The sequence below is a fragment of the Schistocerca nitens genome, unplaced genomic scaffold (genome assembly GCF_023898315.1).
Source record: "Schistocerca nitens isolate TAMUIC-IGC-003100 unplaced genomic scaffold, iqSchNite1.1 HiC_scaffold_375, whole genome shotgun sequence".
NCBI classification, from domain to species: domain Eukaryota; kingdom Metazoa; phylum Arthropoda; class Insecta; order Orthoptera; family Acrididae; genus Schistocerca; species Schistocerca nitens.
The window spans coordinates 4,925,332-4,940,600 of record NW_026045909.1 but is presented as its reverse complement, the minus strand read 5'-3'; the positions used below and the strand labels follow the sequence as shown (position 1 = coordinate 4,940,600).

The following is a 15,269-nucleotide window of genomic DNA, read 5'->3' as shown; positions in this document are numbered from 1 at the left end:
TTCCAGTAAGCACTGTAACAGTGAGGACAATCCAAAGAATAATTGTACTCATGATGTGACTACATGTTATTGAAGATGTGGGAATTGCAATCGTGAACCAACCACTGAACTCCGGAGTGTTGTTTTCCAAACACCCGCATGTATTGCTGACTATTTATCACTGAATGCTAGGACTAACTTTCGAGGTATGGAAAGTTAGAAATGAGATTTGCAGACTAAAAGAGATATTCAGGAAAAGTTACTGTTAATTCAACTAGGATGGTACAAATGGATACAATTCATGCAAGGTACAACTGTTCAGAGGTGAGCCTGATGCCACACAGTACCACGGACAAGTGTAGGAACTTACCAACACTTTGAATCCAGAATTGTCATACTTCTTTGATGAGCTAATCGCAGAAGGACATATTTCTACAGAACACATGTTCGGGCATATGCAAAATTTTTGAAAACAACATAATTGGACTGATATTACTATAAGCATTTCTATTATTAGTGCAACTGTGTTTCTTGTAGTAAGTTGTATTGTGCGCTACATATGCTTGAGGTGTAAAGCTGCCAATCCTTTAGACCTACCATCACATCAGATCTCCATAGACTAACCTGGCTCTACAAAAAAGGTGTATAGGGACCACAATAACAAATTAATGGGCAACTATCCGTCTGAGACGAAGCAAATGAAGCAGTCAAACAAAGCTTTTTTCATATTTTCATGATGACGATTTTGAATTTGTATGATTTATATTAAAGTTGAAATCTGCTAACAAAAATCTCGTTGTAGTCTTTACTGAATTGGTAGAGACTTTGGTGAATAAAGGACACCTGGTTGAATCAACTTTCACTCAAAGTAATGACCATATTATGAAAAGGATAGGTTGCTGCTCAATACACAAAACCACTGTCTCTAGCCACAGAAACTACTAATTGCCTCATAGGAGATGCAAGATTTGTGTAGAACGAAGCAAGGCAAGATGTGGGAAGGTGGCAAGAACTGTCATGAAGAGAGTAATGTAGGACTTCATTTTACAAAATGCTTCAAAATTTTTCATTCTACAGTAAATTTAACTAAAAAGTTATCAATAAAGAACAATATTTTCAAATAGTTTTATTTTTAGTATCACCTTGTATTCTTATGTCCATTTACAGGCTGTATATGCAGACAAGGAAAATAAATTCCCGGACTTCCCGGTTAAAAATACACTTTCTCCCGGGTGAAAACACGCTTTTTCCGTGTTAAGTGACAATATCTTTTCCCTCAGAACTGCAAAACTTATCAATCCTTTGAATGGTTATGGTTGTATACATGAGCATTGAATTTCCCAGCACTTTAGAAAACGAAACTCAAGGAAAAAGACATGTTTTGGAAATATCTTTGATGTGCAGCATCATGCACGCTGCGTATTTTTGTATTACGAAATCAAACACCACAAGTTACTTTCCGAATCATTGAAATCGGGATTGCGATGTGCTTTTGTAAGCCAGTCATAGCTCATGTCATGAGATCTCGCCAGCTGATGACAGCGTATATTCAGAGCATGGGACACGTGATGTCAGCCAACAGCAACATCACTGTTAAGTAGCACGAACACCCAAATAGGGAAAGTTAATAGTTTAAATTAATATACATAGTGTTGCTACAAGAAAAACAAAGCTTTCACATATAATATTGGTCTCTAAGGTTTAAGCTGCAAGAGAAGCTAAGCTTTCGCATATAATGTTGATCTTTTTTGCGCGTGTTACACTTTCAGATATATCACACAAATGTGCCAGTAAAATTTTTAATAATGACAAAAATGTCTGATCTTCAGGGTTCAAAATTCTTCTAAATGGCTCATCATCAAAGAGTTGATTTTTAAATGAGAGTCAAATGCTCTGTGATTTAAGAAATTCATGGTGCATTCTCGCACATAGTTCAACTTACGTAAAAGGATATTTACTTTGAAAGTAACTTTCAAACCACCATTCGCAATATTTTTCCGCGACCTGCTAGAAATAGGTTCGTTTCAGCAGTTGCCACAAAGCGCAGACAACAGGCGACATCGCACATGCGTAGCTACCATGACGTAGCCCGTATGTACGTACGTGTAAAACACGTAAAGATCATACATTATGTCATACAAGAAACAAGACATCAGAGGATACTCAAAGAGCATCAGAATTTCGTGAACCGTACTAAAATATGCACATTTAAAGTGTATACTTGAAGTGCAGATTCGTATGCCCAGATTTCCAATGAAGTAGACCTCGACCTGATATTAAGCTTTTCAGTGTGATTTTCGGGTCGTAAATTTTCTTGGAGCACCAGTAATCTACTATATCATGTTTGGTTTTTTATTATGGCATAATGCCATACGTGCTAGAAGATGAAAACGTGCACTTGAAATGCAGCAAACCGTTGAAACTAGCCAGTACTGTGGAATGAAACATTTTGTTTCAAATAAATTGACTGTCTCTGCGGAAAAGGCTAATAAAAGTCAAATTTCTTTAGCAAACAGACAAAAATAACTTCATAGTTCTGCGAGGTGATTAATGCTTGATTGTCAGGAAGATGGAAATAAAATAAAATCTGAAACTAAAAACATATGTTAGCCTTCCGTAATTATGTAAATTATTTTAATTCACTTGATAGCTCTCGGCCACAGATATCCATTTTGTTTTCATTTGACGTGAGAGTAAATGAAGGGGAAACAGCAAAATCACTAAATGTAAACACGGGTCACGTGGAGACTACCCACTATAACTCAGACTGCTCTGCGCATCAGCCCCGGATCTACAATATTTGCTAACTGAGTCAGTACTTTAAAAAAATCGAATTTTCAAAAATATGTTCATCTTGTAGCGCACATCTTTTTGAAAAGTCTGAAACATAAAACATGTGTTCCGAGGAAATGTAAGACATGTTATTTGGTCTTAAGTGTGCCAAAGTGCAGTGTCACAGCTCTTCATACAACATTCTTCTATCGCACATCACTATTTCGCTCTGTGGAATTCAAACATGTATATTTTGTAATGGATGCCATCAAACTATACTCAGGACAGTGTAAATTGAAATGTCATGTGGTGCTTCTCCTGCTCCCAGTCGGCTGGTTTGACAGCCTGCCACTTAAAAAAAAAAAAATATCTCGCATTTAATAGCGGATGGAATTATTTCTAATCGGGAGAACAAGAACTCTTCAGAAAATGTGCACTCTTTACTGCCTACTAGCTAATAACTTGATGTTTTGTGTGACATAAAATTAAATATAGGATACATAAAACCAATAAAGACAAGAGACAAGCAAAAAAGTATACATTTCTTCAATCCTTAGCTCCTAGCATTTGTTTCTCTCTATTCTTGCTACAGATTTACATGGCGTGCTTTCATTTCTGTGAAAGAATCTATTACCTCATCAAAGTTCGTCAAACATTTTTCTACATGAAAAAATCGAAATGTTGTTATCTAATACTGAAAAAGCTGTTAATACAAATAATACCCAAGACTGGTGTGGTTTCTCGATCTGATTACATATATTTTGTCACTGTTTGCTAGATAAAACAAAATAGGCCTTTCTAATATTGTAGCAATTTTGTAACTCCACCGAATAAATGAGACTGTTTTGGCACAAATGGTCATCGAATAAATGGTCATTTTTATAACACGACAGAATATAATTCACGAAGTACCAATATCAAAACCCTATTAGGCCTACTACAAGCAAACAGCTTTATGTTAGGAATTAATTTCACATTTCATTCATACACACCAGTTTCTCAAGCACGAGATCGAAAAGTAGGCTAGTATGACAAAATTTTTATATAAATTTGAAATCATTTTATTGTTCCATAGTTTGTGTGATGTCCCCATTTCTTCTCCTTCCTCGTTCTAACAAACAATCATCACCAATTCTGTAGCTATTCCTGCCATTGTCAAAATTTGTTTGCTGGTTAACTTCACTAACCCTGCCGAAATCACAGGTTTAGTTATCCCGCGATTATTCTCCCGTTAGGCGTTATTACGTGTTTGTACATGTTTTCCGCGTTACTTCCAGAACAGAACTTAAGCGGCTGCTAGCCGGGGACTCTACAACTGGTCCTTACTAGTGTAGTGATCTGGCCAAAAACTTTCTTTCAAAATTTCATTTTCTTGGGTACACCGAGAAGATAATACGTAATCTTTCTCACCTGTTATTCCTGTTAGTTGTTTATTTCCATTCTGGTGGTCTTAATCTATGGATTTCACTAGTAATTATAACAACGCTGATCATTCGCAAACCCAATCAACCCTATAAATGGAAATGTCATGTGACTAGGGCCAAGTCTTCCGATTTGACGCCACTTTAGTGAATTGCGCATTGATGGGGAAGAAATGATGATGATTAGGACAACACAACACCCAGTTCCTGAGCAGAGAAAATCTCCAACCCAGCCGGGAATCGAACCCAGGGTCTTAGGATTGACATTCTGTCGCGCTGACCACTCAGCTACCGGGGATGGACATCAATCACATAATCAGACAGCGATTGCCATCTGCTTAGCTTGTATAGCTCCGTCCCCTTCTGTCTGCGGAAGTTTATTTTTAGATACGATGAGGATTCTCCTGACAGAGACATCACGTACACTATGCAACATTCAAAAACCAACTTATGATTCATTCAGAAATAAACTTTAAATGTGTTCAGAAATGTTCAAAAACCAACAGGGATGCGTTTCAAAATCATACAAATAATCGATAGATCAACGTGCGCTGGATGCTAGGCTCTTTGCGAAACAAGAATATGAATTTGGCACCCCGTTTTCCCGGCAGCATCTACTACTCAAACGTGACTCAACTGTGCATGCACATGACCCCGTTCGTAACTGCTAAAATGAATCTAATGTAAACAGCTGTGACTTCACGCTCATCATCGGAAGCAATTTGTTGTTATGAAGCATTGCATAGTCTTCCTAAAGCCTTTGACACGTTTTGCTGTTGGCAAACACTTTCATGAGCACTGTGTGCCATTGCTGTGTATGGTGCATTTCCTTTGCAATTTAAGTTATTTTTGTTTTTCCTCTCGTTTATGTTTTATTGTTGAAGTATTATTCTGCAGTAGCAGGATACAGTAATACCCTTTGTTAGAGTATCGATTATTACCAGTCAAAATTACAAAAATTTAACAGAAAATTAAAACAATAAAAATTTCCCGGGTTTTTCCCGGTTTTCCCCCAGACGAAAAATTTCCCGAGTTTTTCTGGGATCTCCCGGGCCTTATACACCCTGATTAGGAAACAAAAAATGAAAAAAATTGGGAAATAACACATTTTCATTCCAATATAAAAAATATTGTCACTGATGTAACTTTATGTTTCTTTGCAGAATTTCATAAAAAAAAAGACCCCTCTTGTGAATGCAATAAACTGATCTAAGTTCTATGCACCAGAGCCTACTACACAAAATTCAGAAAATCTGTGAAGACACAGAGTCTCAATCAGTTGAATGATGCTCAAACTGCCCACACCTCAAAGTGTTAAAAAGCAATCACATTTTTCTACACAACAAACACTTTCTTCCTAAAAGAAGAGTTGCCCCTAAATACGATCAGGTAAGACATTAACGAATGAAAAGTCAACTTTTAGAAATTTTATCTCTCAAGGCTGTTATTCATAATGCAAAAGTTATAGAGAATTGACATTTAATAAGATGAATAAAATGATTGCTAGTTCAGGTTCTTACCAACAAACACCTGAAAATTCCTCATACATACATTATTGCTAATGGTGTGGTCAGGCCTTAGGCAGTACTAAATAGCATGTATTGCACTTTATCTAAATTCAATGACCGTATATTTGCACAGAACCAGTTATTAATTTTGAAAATAAATAAATAAATAAATAAATAAATAAATAAAAATGTTATTTATGTTTTCAAGTTTTTAACAAGAGTTGAACCAGTATCAATTCCTGTGATTATTCCCCATTCTGTGTATGTTGCTTAAGTGTCTACATTTCCTAGATTTCTTAATGTGAATCACTGCTTTGTTTTCATGAGACAGGGATGAGAAATAGTTTATAGCAAGATCTCTGATGCCATAATACTTGAGTTTCTGCAAGAGAAACTTTGTGATCTGGACAACCAAAGGCTTTTCACAAGAGACACAAAATACCATCTGGCAATATTGAAAGTTTTGTATAATCTGATCTATGAATTGAAAAAGTCACATTCTGTGGAGAGATCCTTTTGAAATCCAAACTGATACTAAGAATCTTATTTTGGGATAGGTGTGTTTTGTTTGTGCATACAGTTTGTCACATATTATCACCAATTCATGCAATTTGCAAGACCTGTTATCTCTAATAACCATCATATTTGCTTCTAAATGCACATACACAAAGACACACAAAATCCAGGGTCATTTGAATGCTTTAAAAATATTGATTACCTTCAATGTATTATCATGACGATATCCATCGAAGCTAGTAATAAAGGAATAAACCTTTGCTGGATCATACTGGCACATTAACTGAATGTATTGCTCAACTAATTGTGGCTCAAGGGTCAGGTCGTCCTTCAGATGACTTAAGTTTGCATGTGAATCCCTGAAAATAAATGTCATCCAATTTGTAATGATCAAGTAACTGTTCCAATATTTCAGATCAGGCTTTTCATGACAATGCATCAGTGACTGATAGAACACATCTAATCTGCAATTTACAGAAAATACCTATTGCTTTACCAGAAAAATATAAGCCGGAGAGTTACCTGAAATCAAACAAACCATGGAGGAACTGATACAAGACCTCTGGTTCAAGGTCAAGTTTCCTTAATATCTTTGGAATTGTCTGAGGTAAATGCAAGACTATAATTTGAGCGGTCTTTACAGCATCAATGTCCAACAGTTCCTGCCAAACAGAAAACAATTCCATAATCATCATCAGTAATAATTACATAAGAGATACAGAACTTAAGAACTAAATGTGACTGCAAACTAAACTGGTAGAATAACAATAACCTAACAAGAGTTTTTGTTAATATTATAAAGATGTAGAATGAATGGCCAATACTTGCCTTCAGAAGATGCAACTCCAAGAACTGCAAATAGAAACACTTTAAATAGAAAATAAGAATCCTAGCTTTTTGAACTACACAACTTCTTCAGGAACCAAAAGGGTTTGGTCAGGGCAGATATAAATGGGGCACAGTCATATAGAGAGGAACCCATCTGTTGTGAGGATGAAGAGGTAAAGATGGAGAAAAAGGAACCAGAGAAAGTGAAAGACAGTAGATAAGCAAGCACTGTACTGGCTTCAGTTTAGGATGACAGTCGGCACAGAGTTAGAACCGAGGATGAATTGTAAGAGGAAGAGAAAATGAAAAGTGGAAAGAATAATGGAATAGAAGGAAAGGGAGAGTGGAAAAGAGGGGTTGGGGTGACAGGGGAGAGGGGAGAGGGAGGGGGGATGGGGGGAGTGAGAGTGGGAGTGGGGGGGGCGAGGGTGTGGAGGGGGCGAGTGGAAAAGAGGGGTTGGGGTGACAGGGGAGAGGGGAGAGGGAGGGGGGATGGGGGGAGTGAGAGTGGGAGTGGGGGGGGCGAGGGTGTGGAGGGGGCGAGTGGAAAAGAGGGGTTGGGGTGACAGGGGAGAGGGAGGGGGGATGGGGGGAGTGAGAGTGGGAGTGGGAGGGCGAGGGTGCGAGGGGATCGGGGAGTGGGGATCGGGGAGTGGGAGTGGGAAAGATATTAAAATAAGTCAGTAAATAATAAAATTGCAATGACTGCCATGTAGGAAAAGGGATGTGGGCTTATGCTAACCAGAGGTTATATCCAAGAAGCTGTTCCATGAAAGTATATACCAAAGAGTTGGGTCTTATCTTTGGAGTTCAGGGGAATTACGACTCAGCAGAAGAATCCAAATAGCTTGTATGGTATAGCAGTTTCTGCGTCATACTGTAGACCATCCACAAGGTGACCAATCCTTTTGAGTCTATTCATGCATTTGGCCAGATTGGCAGGTCCTTAGATGGAAAATTATGCAGTGAACACATACCTCATTGTAAACAACACAAATAATTTGATATGCTGCTCTGCATTTAATGTTACTTTATTCATGATGGGGATGTGGTAGTAGACGGGTGCACAGGGCAGATTTTATAGCAGGACAGTTGGAGGAGTAAGAATCTTGGGGTAGGGATGGGGGGTCCATGAATGTCACATGGTTTGGCAAGGGTATTGTGGAGATAAGGAGAGCAATGGAAGGCAAACTTGGGTGATGTGGAGAGGATATAAGGCAGATATGGTCTCATTTCACGGCTTCATTTGAGAAAGTTACATCCCTTACACATTAATCTATTGAGGCTTTCAAGGTCTGAATGATACTGGGTTATGGGAGAGTGGCAGCTATACTGGTTGAAGCTTTGGAGGAGGGAACTAACCACGAGATTTGTTCTTGAACAAGATCAGTAATGTAACTGTGGGTGAGTAAATTAAGAGAGGTTACTGGTGCAGGTGCTAAGGTATTTGGTACAGGGGCAGACATGTTTTACCATAGATGTCTGGGATGTAGGGAAGGTTGTGTTTGACAAGGAAGAGAGTGACAGTAGTTGAATTGTAGATACTGTAGGCTGTTGATGAGCTGGTTCGATTGGATTGGAATTATAGGGTTAGAGAGACCAAACTGCAAGGTCACGTCCCTTTATCCTATGTGTGTCAAGTCAGGAAGAGTCCTCGGACAGGAAGGACAGGAAGGACACAGAAGACAAACCCTGATGAATCTGATTGTAACTGAGAATAAAATATATTAAAAAAACAATGGGACGGAAGCAAGTTGAAGTGAGAGAGGGATAGGAGGGTGATGTTCAGTGAATTGCTCCTCTCAGAAAGCAGCTGGAGGCCCCAGGGCATTTTATGCAATGGGAGACACATACACTGCATCCGATCAGAATTTCCCACCCTCCATTACCGCATGAAAACTAGCAATGCAGACAACTTGATTAAATCTCAGAAAAGAGAACAATGACGACAAGACAGAAAACCAACGAAAGATTTAAAAGAATACAAAGAATTAAAAAGGTGGGAGGGGCAGGAGTCACGTCAGACCATGAAGCAAGAGCAACCTTGGGGGCCTTGTGTCAGAGCATGCAATAAGGCACCCCTCCAATCCCTCAAGCAGCCGAAGAGGCCAACGTGCCTTACCTCAATAAGAGAAGTAGAAACCACCTTCACGGGTAAAACTTAACACCAGATCAGTCACTTTGACATCACCTGCTATCACCAGAGGCAGCCTGTCATCAGGATTAAGATTTCACCATAAGGTGGCCAAATTAGAGCAGTCCAGTAGGATGTGGGTCACTGTCAGATAGGCATCACACTGACAGTGGGGTGGAAACTCATGTCATACGATGTGGCTATAGATCAGCCAAGTGTGACCTTTGTTAAGATGACAGAGAACACTAGATTATCTGCAAGAAGCATTAAGGGAAGACTGCCATATGGTTGCGGTCCCCTTTATTGCTAGCATTTGTTTGGAGAAACCAAGGCACGCTAATCCATGTTCCAAGCCCTCAACAACTGATGGCATAGAGCCAACCAAAAGTCCGGTTCCAGTATACCCACCTCCAAAGTCAGCAACCTGGTAGCCAACTTTGCAAACTGGTCAGCACCTTCATTCCTTGAGATCCAACGTGACCTGGGGTTGACACAAAGATGACTGAATATTCAGCTTGAAGGAGATCCTCTATAGTCATGGACAATGGATTCCAACAGTAGCACTGGTTGATAGCCTGAAGACCACTCAGGGAGTTATGCATGTTAAGAATGTCTCACTGGTGTGAGAATGAATGACTCAGGGCTCGAGTGATGGCCACCAATTCTGCAGTAAATACAATGCATCCATTTTGCAGGGAGCATAGTTCACTGCATCTTGCATGTGTGTTGGCAAAATGGGTTTATCTGTCTATTATAGAGCTGTCAGTGTACACCACTGCGAACCCAGAAATGGATCAATAAAGGCCAGGAACAGGAAGCCAAAAACCCTGGGGTCAACAGAATCTTTCAATCCACAGGATAGGTCAAGACAGACCGAAGAACAGGTTACACGCCATGAGGGTGTATGTGATTGCTCTCCGACAAGATGTGAGAAAGGGGGAAGATGGAGTTCAGAGCAGATGGTGTATACAAACTATGATAGTGACTCCAGTCCTGGGCCTATGTTGTGAGAGTTTGATCCCACTACCAGGATAAAGCATGCAATAGTTCAGATGCACAGGGGAGCAGCAAATGTGCATCCTGTAATTGAGCAGCACTTGGCGCCTATTACGAGTCTCCGCAAATAGCCTGTTCACATGGCTAGCCTGAAAAGCACCTGTTGCAAGTCAGACCCTACAATGGTGTATCGGGTCCAGCATCCACAATACTGAAGGTGGTGATGAGCAATATACCAGACTTCCCCTAATCAAGATAGGACAGGATCAGAGATTTGTAACGCCACAGAAGTGTAGAGCAGTCTGCACCTCAGCTGGTGTTACTAAGGCAGTGAAGAGTATTAAGCTGTGGCCAGCACGTTTGCTTAAGTTGGGGAAGCACTGAAGACCAGTCTGGCTGAAAACTGGAAACCAGGGATAAAAGCCCACACAGTGCATTTCGTATGGCACCCTGCACTCAGCATTCAGCAACACCCACAGTGGAGGAGCAATAGTACATTCAAAAAACCTAAGGATGACACCGTAGGCCTCACAGCTGCAGCTAGACCACTGATGGCCACCAGAAAAAGGGGAACACTCAGTGAGGAGCCCTGCAGGATCCCATTCTTTTGTACATGGGGGGTTCTGTAGGAAGTACCAACTTGAATCCAGAACACACAGAGTAACAAGAAGTTCCCAACAAAAGTCATGAGTGGGCCTCCGAGACCCCACCGACAGAGTAATGAAGATAGTGATTATACCATATGGCGCTGTAAGCCTTTTTCAAGTTGAAGAAGACACTGATAAGGGAAAAAGTTGACTGAATGGCAGACTACAGGCAGACCAAACTGTTGGCAGTAGAATGACCTTTATGAAAACTGCCTTGGGACAGAGCAAAAAGATCTCACGACTCAAGGTACCAACACAACTGCTGGCTCACCATACGTTCGAGCAACTTGCAGAGAACAATATTTAGACTAATTGGGTGATCACTGTCCATCACAAGGAGGTGTTTATCCAGTTTCAGTACCAGAACGATCATGAGATAGGAATTCACCCTTGCTCCAGACATGGTTAGAAATGGCAAGGATGGGTGTTGGTAATCCACCGATTGGTGTTAGTGCATTTGGCTGTGGATGTAATCTGGCCCTCGAGCCATGTAAGTGCACAGGACTAAGGCACTAAGGAATTCCCACTCACTGAAAGGGCATTATATGGCTCTATATTATATGTAGTGACAGGAAAGTGAATTCGCTCCATCCACCATTTGAGGACACAAAATGCAGCCTGAGATTTCTCAGACACGCAGGCTTGAGCAACGTGTTTGATGATAGCATGTGGGTCAGTGTATACAATACCATTCAGGGAGACACCTGATACACATGTGGGAGGACTGTTGTCCACAGAGGCACTGACCCTTTGTCAAAACCTGTGAAGGAGGGGAACGTGGTCCAGTTGTAGTAACACTCTGTTCCCAGCATCCTTCTTTCTGTTGTTTTATTAGGCAGTGGACCCAGGCATAGAGCCATTTAAGGCAATGACGTTCTCCATCGATGGATGTTGCTTATGATGTAGGAGAGCCTCTCTGTGATCTCTAATGGCCATGGTGATTTCTTAAGTCCACCGTTGTCCACATTGTCTTCCGATGGAGGTATGCCAAGGTGTAGGAGATGATTAAGTCTGCAGCTGATAGAATGGCTATACTCTGGCCAACCCCATCGATATCTCCACATGGTGGGATGCTAAGGGTGACGGCAGAGGCAAAAGCATCCCAGTCAACACTGTTGAGAGCTCATCTGCATGGACACCCAGGTAAGTGATGCTGATTGAGGGGCAGGACAATCAGAAAATAGCTGCTGGTACACAGGTTGTCACGGACTCACCAATGGCTGGAAGGGAGAAGATTAGGGTTGCAAATGGGACGATTAAAGGCCAAATAAGATCCATATGCCACACTGAAGGGTGTGTGGGCACTAGCATTCAAGAGACAGACCAAGCTCTGTGAGCAATGTTTCAATAGCTGTACCACGGCCAACGGCTGTAGTTCCATGTTGCAGATGGTTGCTGGCGTTGAAGTCATCCAAAAAGAGGAAAGGCGGGAGGAGCTCAGAAATCACAGCAGACAATACAGTCTGAAACACTTCAAAATCAGGAGAGAGATACACATTACAAACGGTAAAAATCCAGAGGCATCCTCACACAAACAGCTAAGGCCTACAAAGTCACAAAGAGCGCACTTGTCTGCTGTAGACAGAGTCCATGACAACCTGTGTAACAGCAATTATTTCTATTGTGTTGGGTTTTTGGTGTAGCACCTCTGCCAGAAAGGAAGGATGCAAAGACAGAAAGGCACAAAAAGTGGAATGTACACCACAGTGGGTCACCTTCCCAGCACAATTTGTGAAAGGCAGAGGGAGAAAAACGGAAGAATAGGCTTGCAATAGAAAAGGGAACTGGTGCTGCATGGTTGGTTGGTCATGGTGATCAAGCACATTCTCACAAGAAAGAGATGTGAGCCACTCGGGGGGGGGGGGGATTGGTTTGATGTGCACTGAAGTTTGTTGCAAGTCTTTGGAAGATGGAGGTCAACTTCCAGGAAGGGGCTAACGCTGAAGACTTGGAGAAATCTGGGTGAATTTAAGGTGGGAAATGTATTAAGCTATTGGTGGAGGAGGAGTAGTTCTTTCTTTACAGTGAATCCAGATCACAAAGATACTGTCAATGAACTTGTACCAAGACTGTGTAAACTGCTTCCGAGATTAAAAATTCCATTTATTTACTATTAAAAACAGTCTTGATCACGATTTATTTATCAAGGTGACCGGTTTCGAGCACTACTGTGGTCATCTTCAGACCATTGAGTAGGAACCTCTTTCTGTTGGAGAATCACTGAATTCCATCATGGCCATGAAAACATGGGAAAAAGGTGAAACATCCTGGTTCTCATAGCCATCCACTTCTGGGACCTGCCCTTCCATTCCAATCTTTCCCCAACTAATCCCTCTTTGTTCCCTGCAGGCGGAACATATATTTCTGAAAAGCTAGGATTATTATTTTTGATTTTGAGTGTTTCTATTGGTATTTAGAGCCAGCCTTTCTGTCTCTCTGTAAGTTTAACAAATTTCTTAAACGAATTTCCTGTTTTACACAGGCAAAAAGAACCTTCTTTGTTCGTTTTCTTCTGGGTGGGCTCTACAGCCACTATAAATGTGAGGAAAGACATCACCCCCATTGGGCTATATTTTACAACTGTACTTTACTCAGCAGAACTAGTTTTGGGCATGGTCCACTTTCAAATGCATCTAAAACATAACAACATACCATAATAAAAAGAAAGTTACAACCTAAAAGCCATACCACTACACTGGATGTATTGTTCATGCAAACATTCACTTTAAACTGGGCCATGCCTGAAACTAGTAGTGCTGAATGAAGCACAGTTTTAAAATACAACCTGGTGGAATGATGTCTTTATGCAAATCTTCATTGCAGTGAAAGACAATATTAACAAAATATAACATGATGAAAATTTCTAACAACTGAACTTAGCCACACTCAGCATTTAAAAATATTTGAGTGTAAATGCTAAAATGTGAAAGCATGAGGTCGGCATTATTGACAAAGCTGCATAAGGCTGGTTTGAAAAGGTGGTCTGGTCTATCATGGAGTTCATTCTGCCATGTACATTAGGTTTAGACATTTGCAGCACATTATTTTCTCTTCTTGTCACACCACTTGTTCTTATGACTTACGTTGTGCTAATTAGAGGTTGTCTGTGGTCTAGGCGTAGCATCTTTGATCAGTAATCAAAACATCCTCAGTTCCGTGTTTGAAACCAGCCACAACTTAAATCTTGATTAATAATTAGCATTGATGGCTGAAGACTTCTGGCATAAAAGTCTCCCTCATTCTGCCAACAGCCTCGTCAAAGAGGGTGGAGGAGTGGACAGAGAGTTTGGGCACTGTCTCAACCCTAGAGTGGGAAACTGCCCCTAAAGGCAGAAGACTCAGAAATGATCAATGGCCTGAGGATACAGAAGGCAATGGGAACTACTGCATTAAAGACACATAATGTGTATCCACAGGTCATGTGGCCTGTAAATGGAAAAGGGTCATGATGATCTTTCCATTAGAAAAAGATTCTGGAATAGTCCCCCATTTGGATCTCCAGGACAGGAAAAAAAATATTAATAACTAATGAAGTGATAACATTCTACAAGGTGGGGCCTGGAATGTCAGAAGCTTTAACATGGTAAGAAAGCCAGAAAATTTGAAAAGGTAAGTGCACAGGCTCAATGGAAATATAGTACGGGCTAATGAAGTGAATTGGAAATAGGATGAGGATTTCTGGTCAGATGAATATAGGATAATATCAACAGCAGCAGTAAGTGACATATTGGGAGTAGGATTCACTATGAATAGGAAGGTAGGGCACATTGTGTATTACTGTGAACAGTTCAGTGATACGGCTGTCCATAGAATTGACAGCAAATCAACACCAACAACGATAGTTTAGGTATATATGCCAATGTTGCAAGCTTTAGATGGAGAGTGAAAGAAAGTATATGAGGCTGTTGAAAGGGAGATGAAAATCTAAAAGTCATAGGGCTGGAATGTAGTTGTAGGAGAAGGAGTAGAAGAAATGGTTACAGGACAATATGGGCTTGGGACAGGGAATGTGAGAGGACAAAGACTAATAGACTTCTGCAATAAACTTCAGCTAGTAATAGCGAATACTCTGCTTAAGAATCACAAGGGGAGGAGACATATTTGGAAAATGTTGGGTAATATGGGAAGATTTCAGTTAGATTGCATAATAGACAGAAATTCTGAAATCTGGATTGTAAGGCATACCCAAGAGCATATATAGACTCAGATCATGATGTGGTAGTGATGAAGAGTAGGCTGAAGTTTAAGACATCAGTCATGAAGAATCAATACGTACAGAAGTGGGATACAGAAGTACTAAGGATGACAAGATACATCTGAAGTTCTCTAAGGATTTAGAGACAGCAATAAGGAATAGCTCAGGAGGCAGTACAGTCGAAGAAGAATGGACATCTCTAAAAAGGTTCATCACAAAAGCTGGAAAGAAAAATATAGCTACATAGAAGAAACCATGGTAACAGAAGAAATA

The 15,269-nt window shown here is 40.5% G+C and overlaps 1 protein-coding gene across 1 annotated transcript in view; it reads right to left on the bottom strand.

The window, feature by feature from the left end:
- Positions 1–15,269, bottom strand: part of LOC126229566 (vacuolar protein sorting-associated protein 8 homolog) — a 205,510-nt gene that overhangs the window by 43,329 nt on the left and 146,912 nt on the right. The window contains exons 17-18 of the mRNA XM_049942334.1: positions 6,719–6,858; positions 6,399–6,555 (exon numbers count right to left, since the gene is read on the bottom strand). Of these exons, the coding sequence (XP_049798291.1) occupies positions 6,399–6,555; positions 6,719–6,858 (297 nt within the window). The remainder of the gene's footprint in view (positions 1–6,398; positions 6,556–6,718; positions 6,859–15,269) is intronic.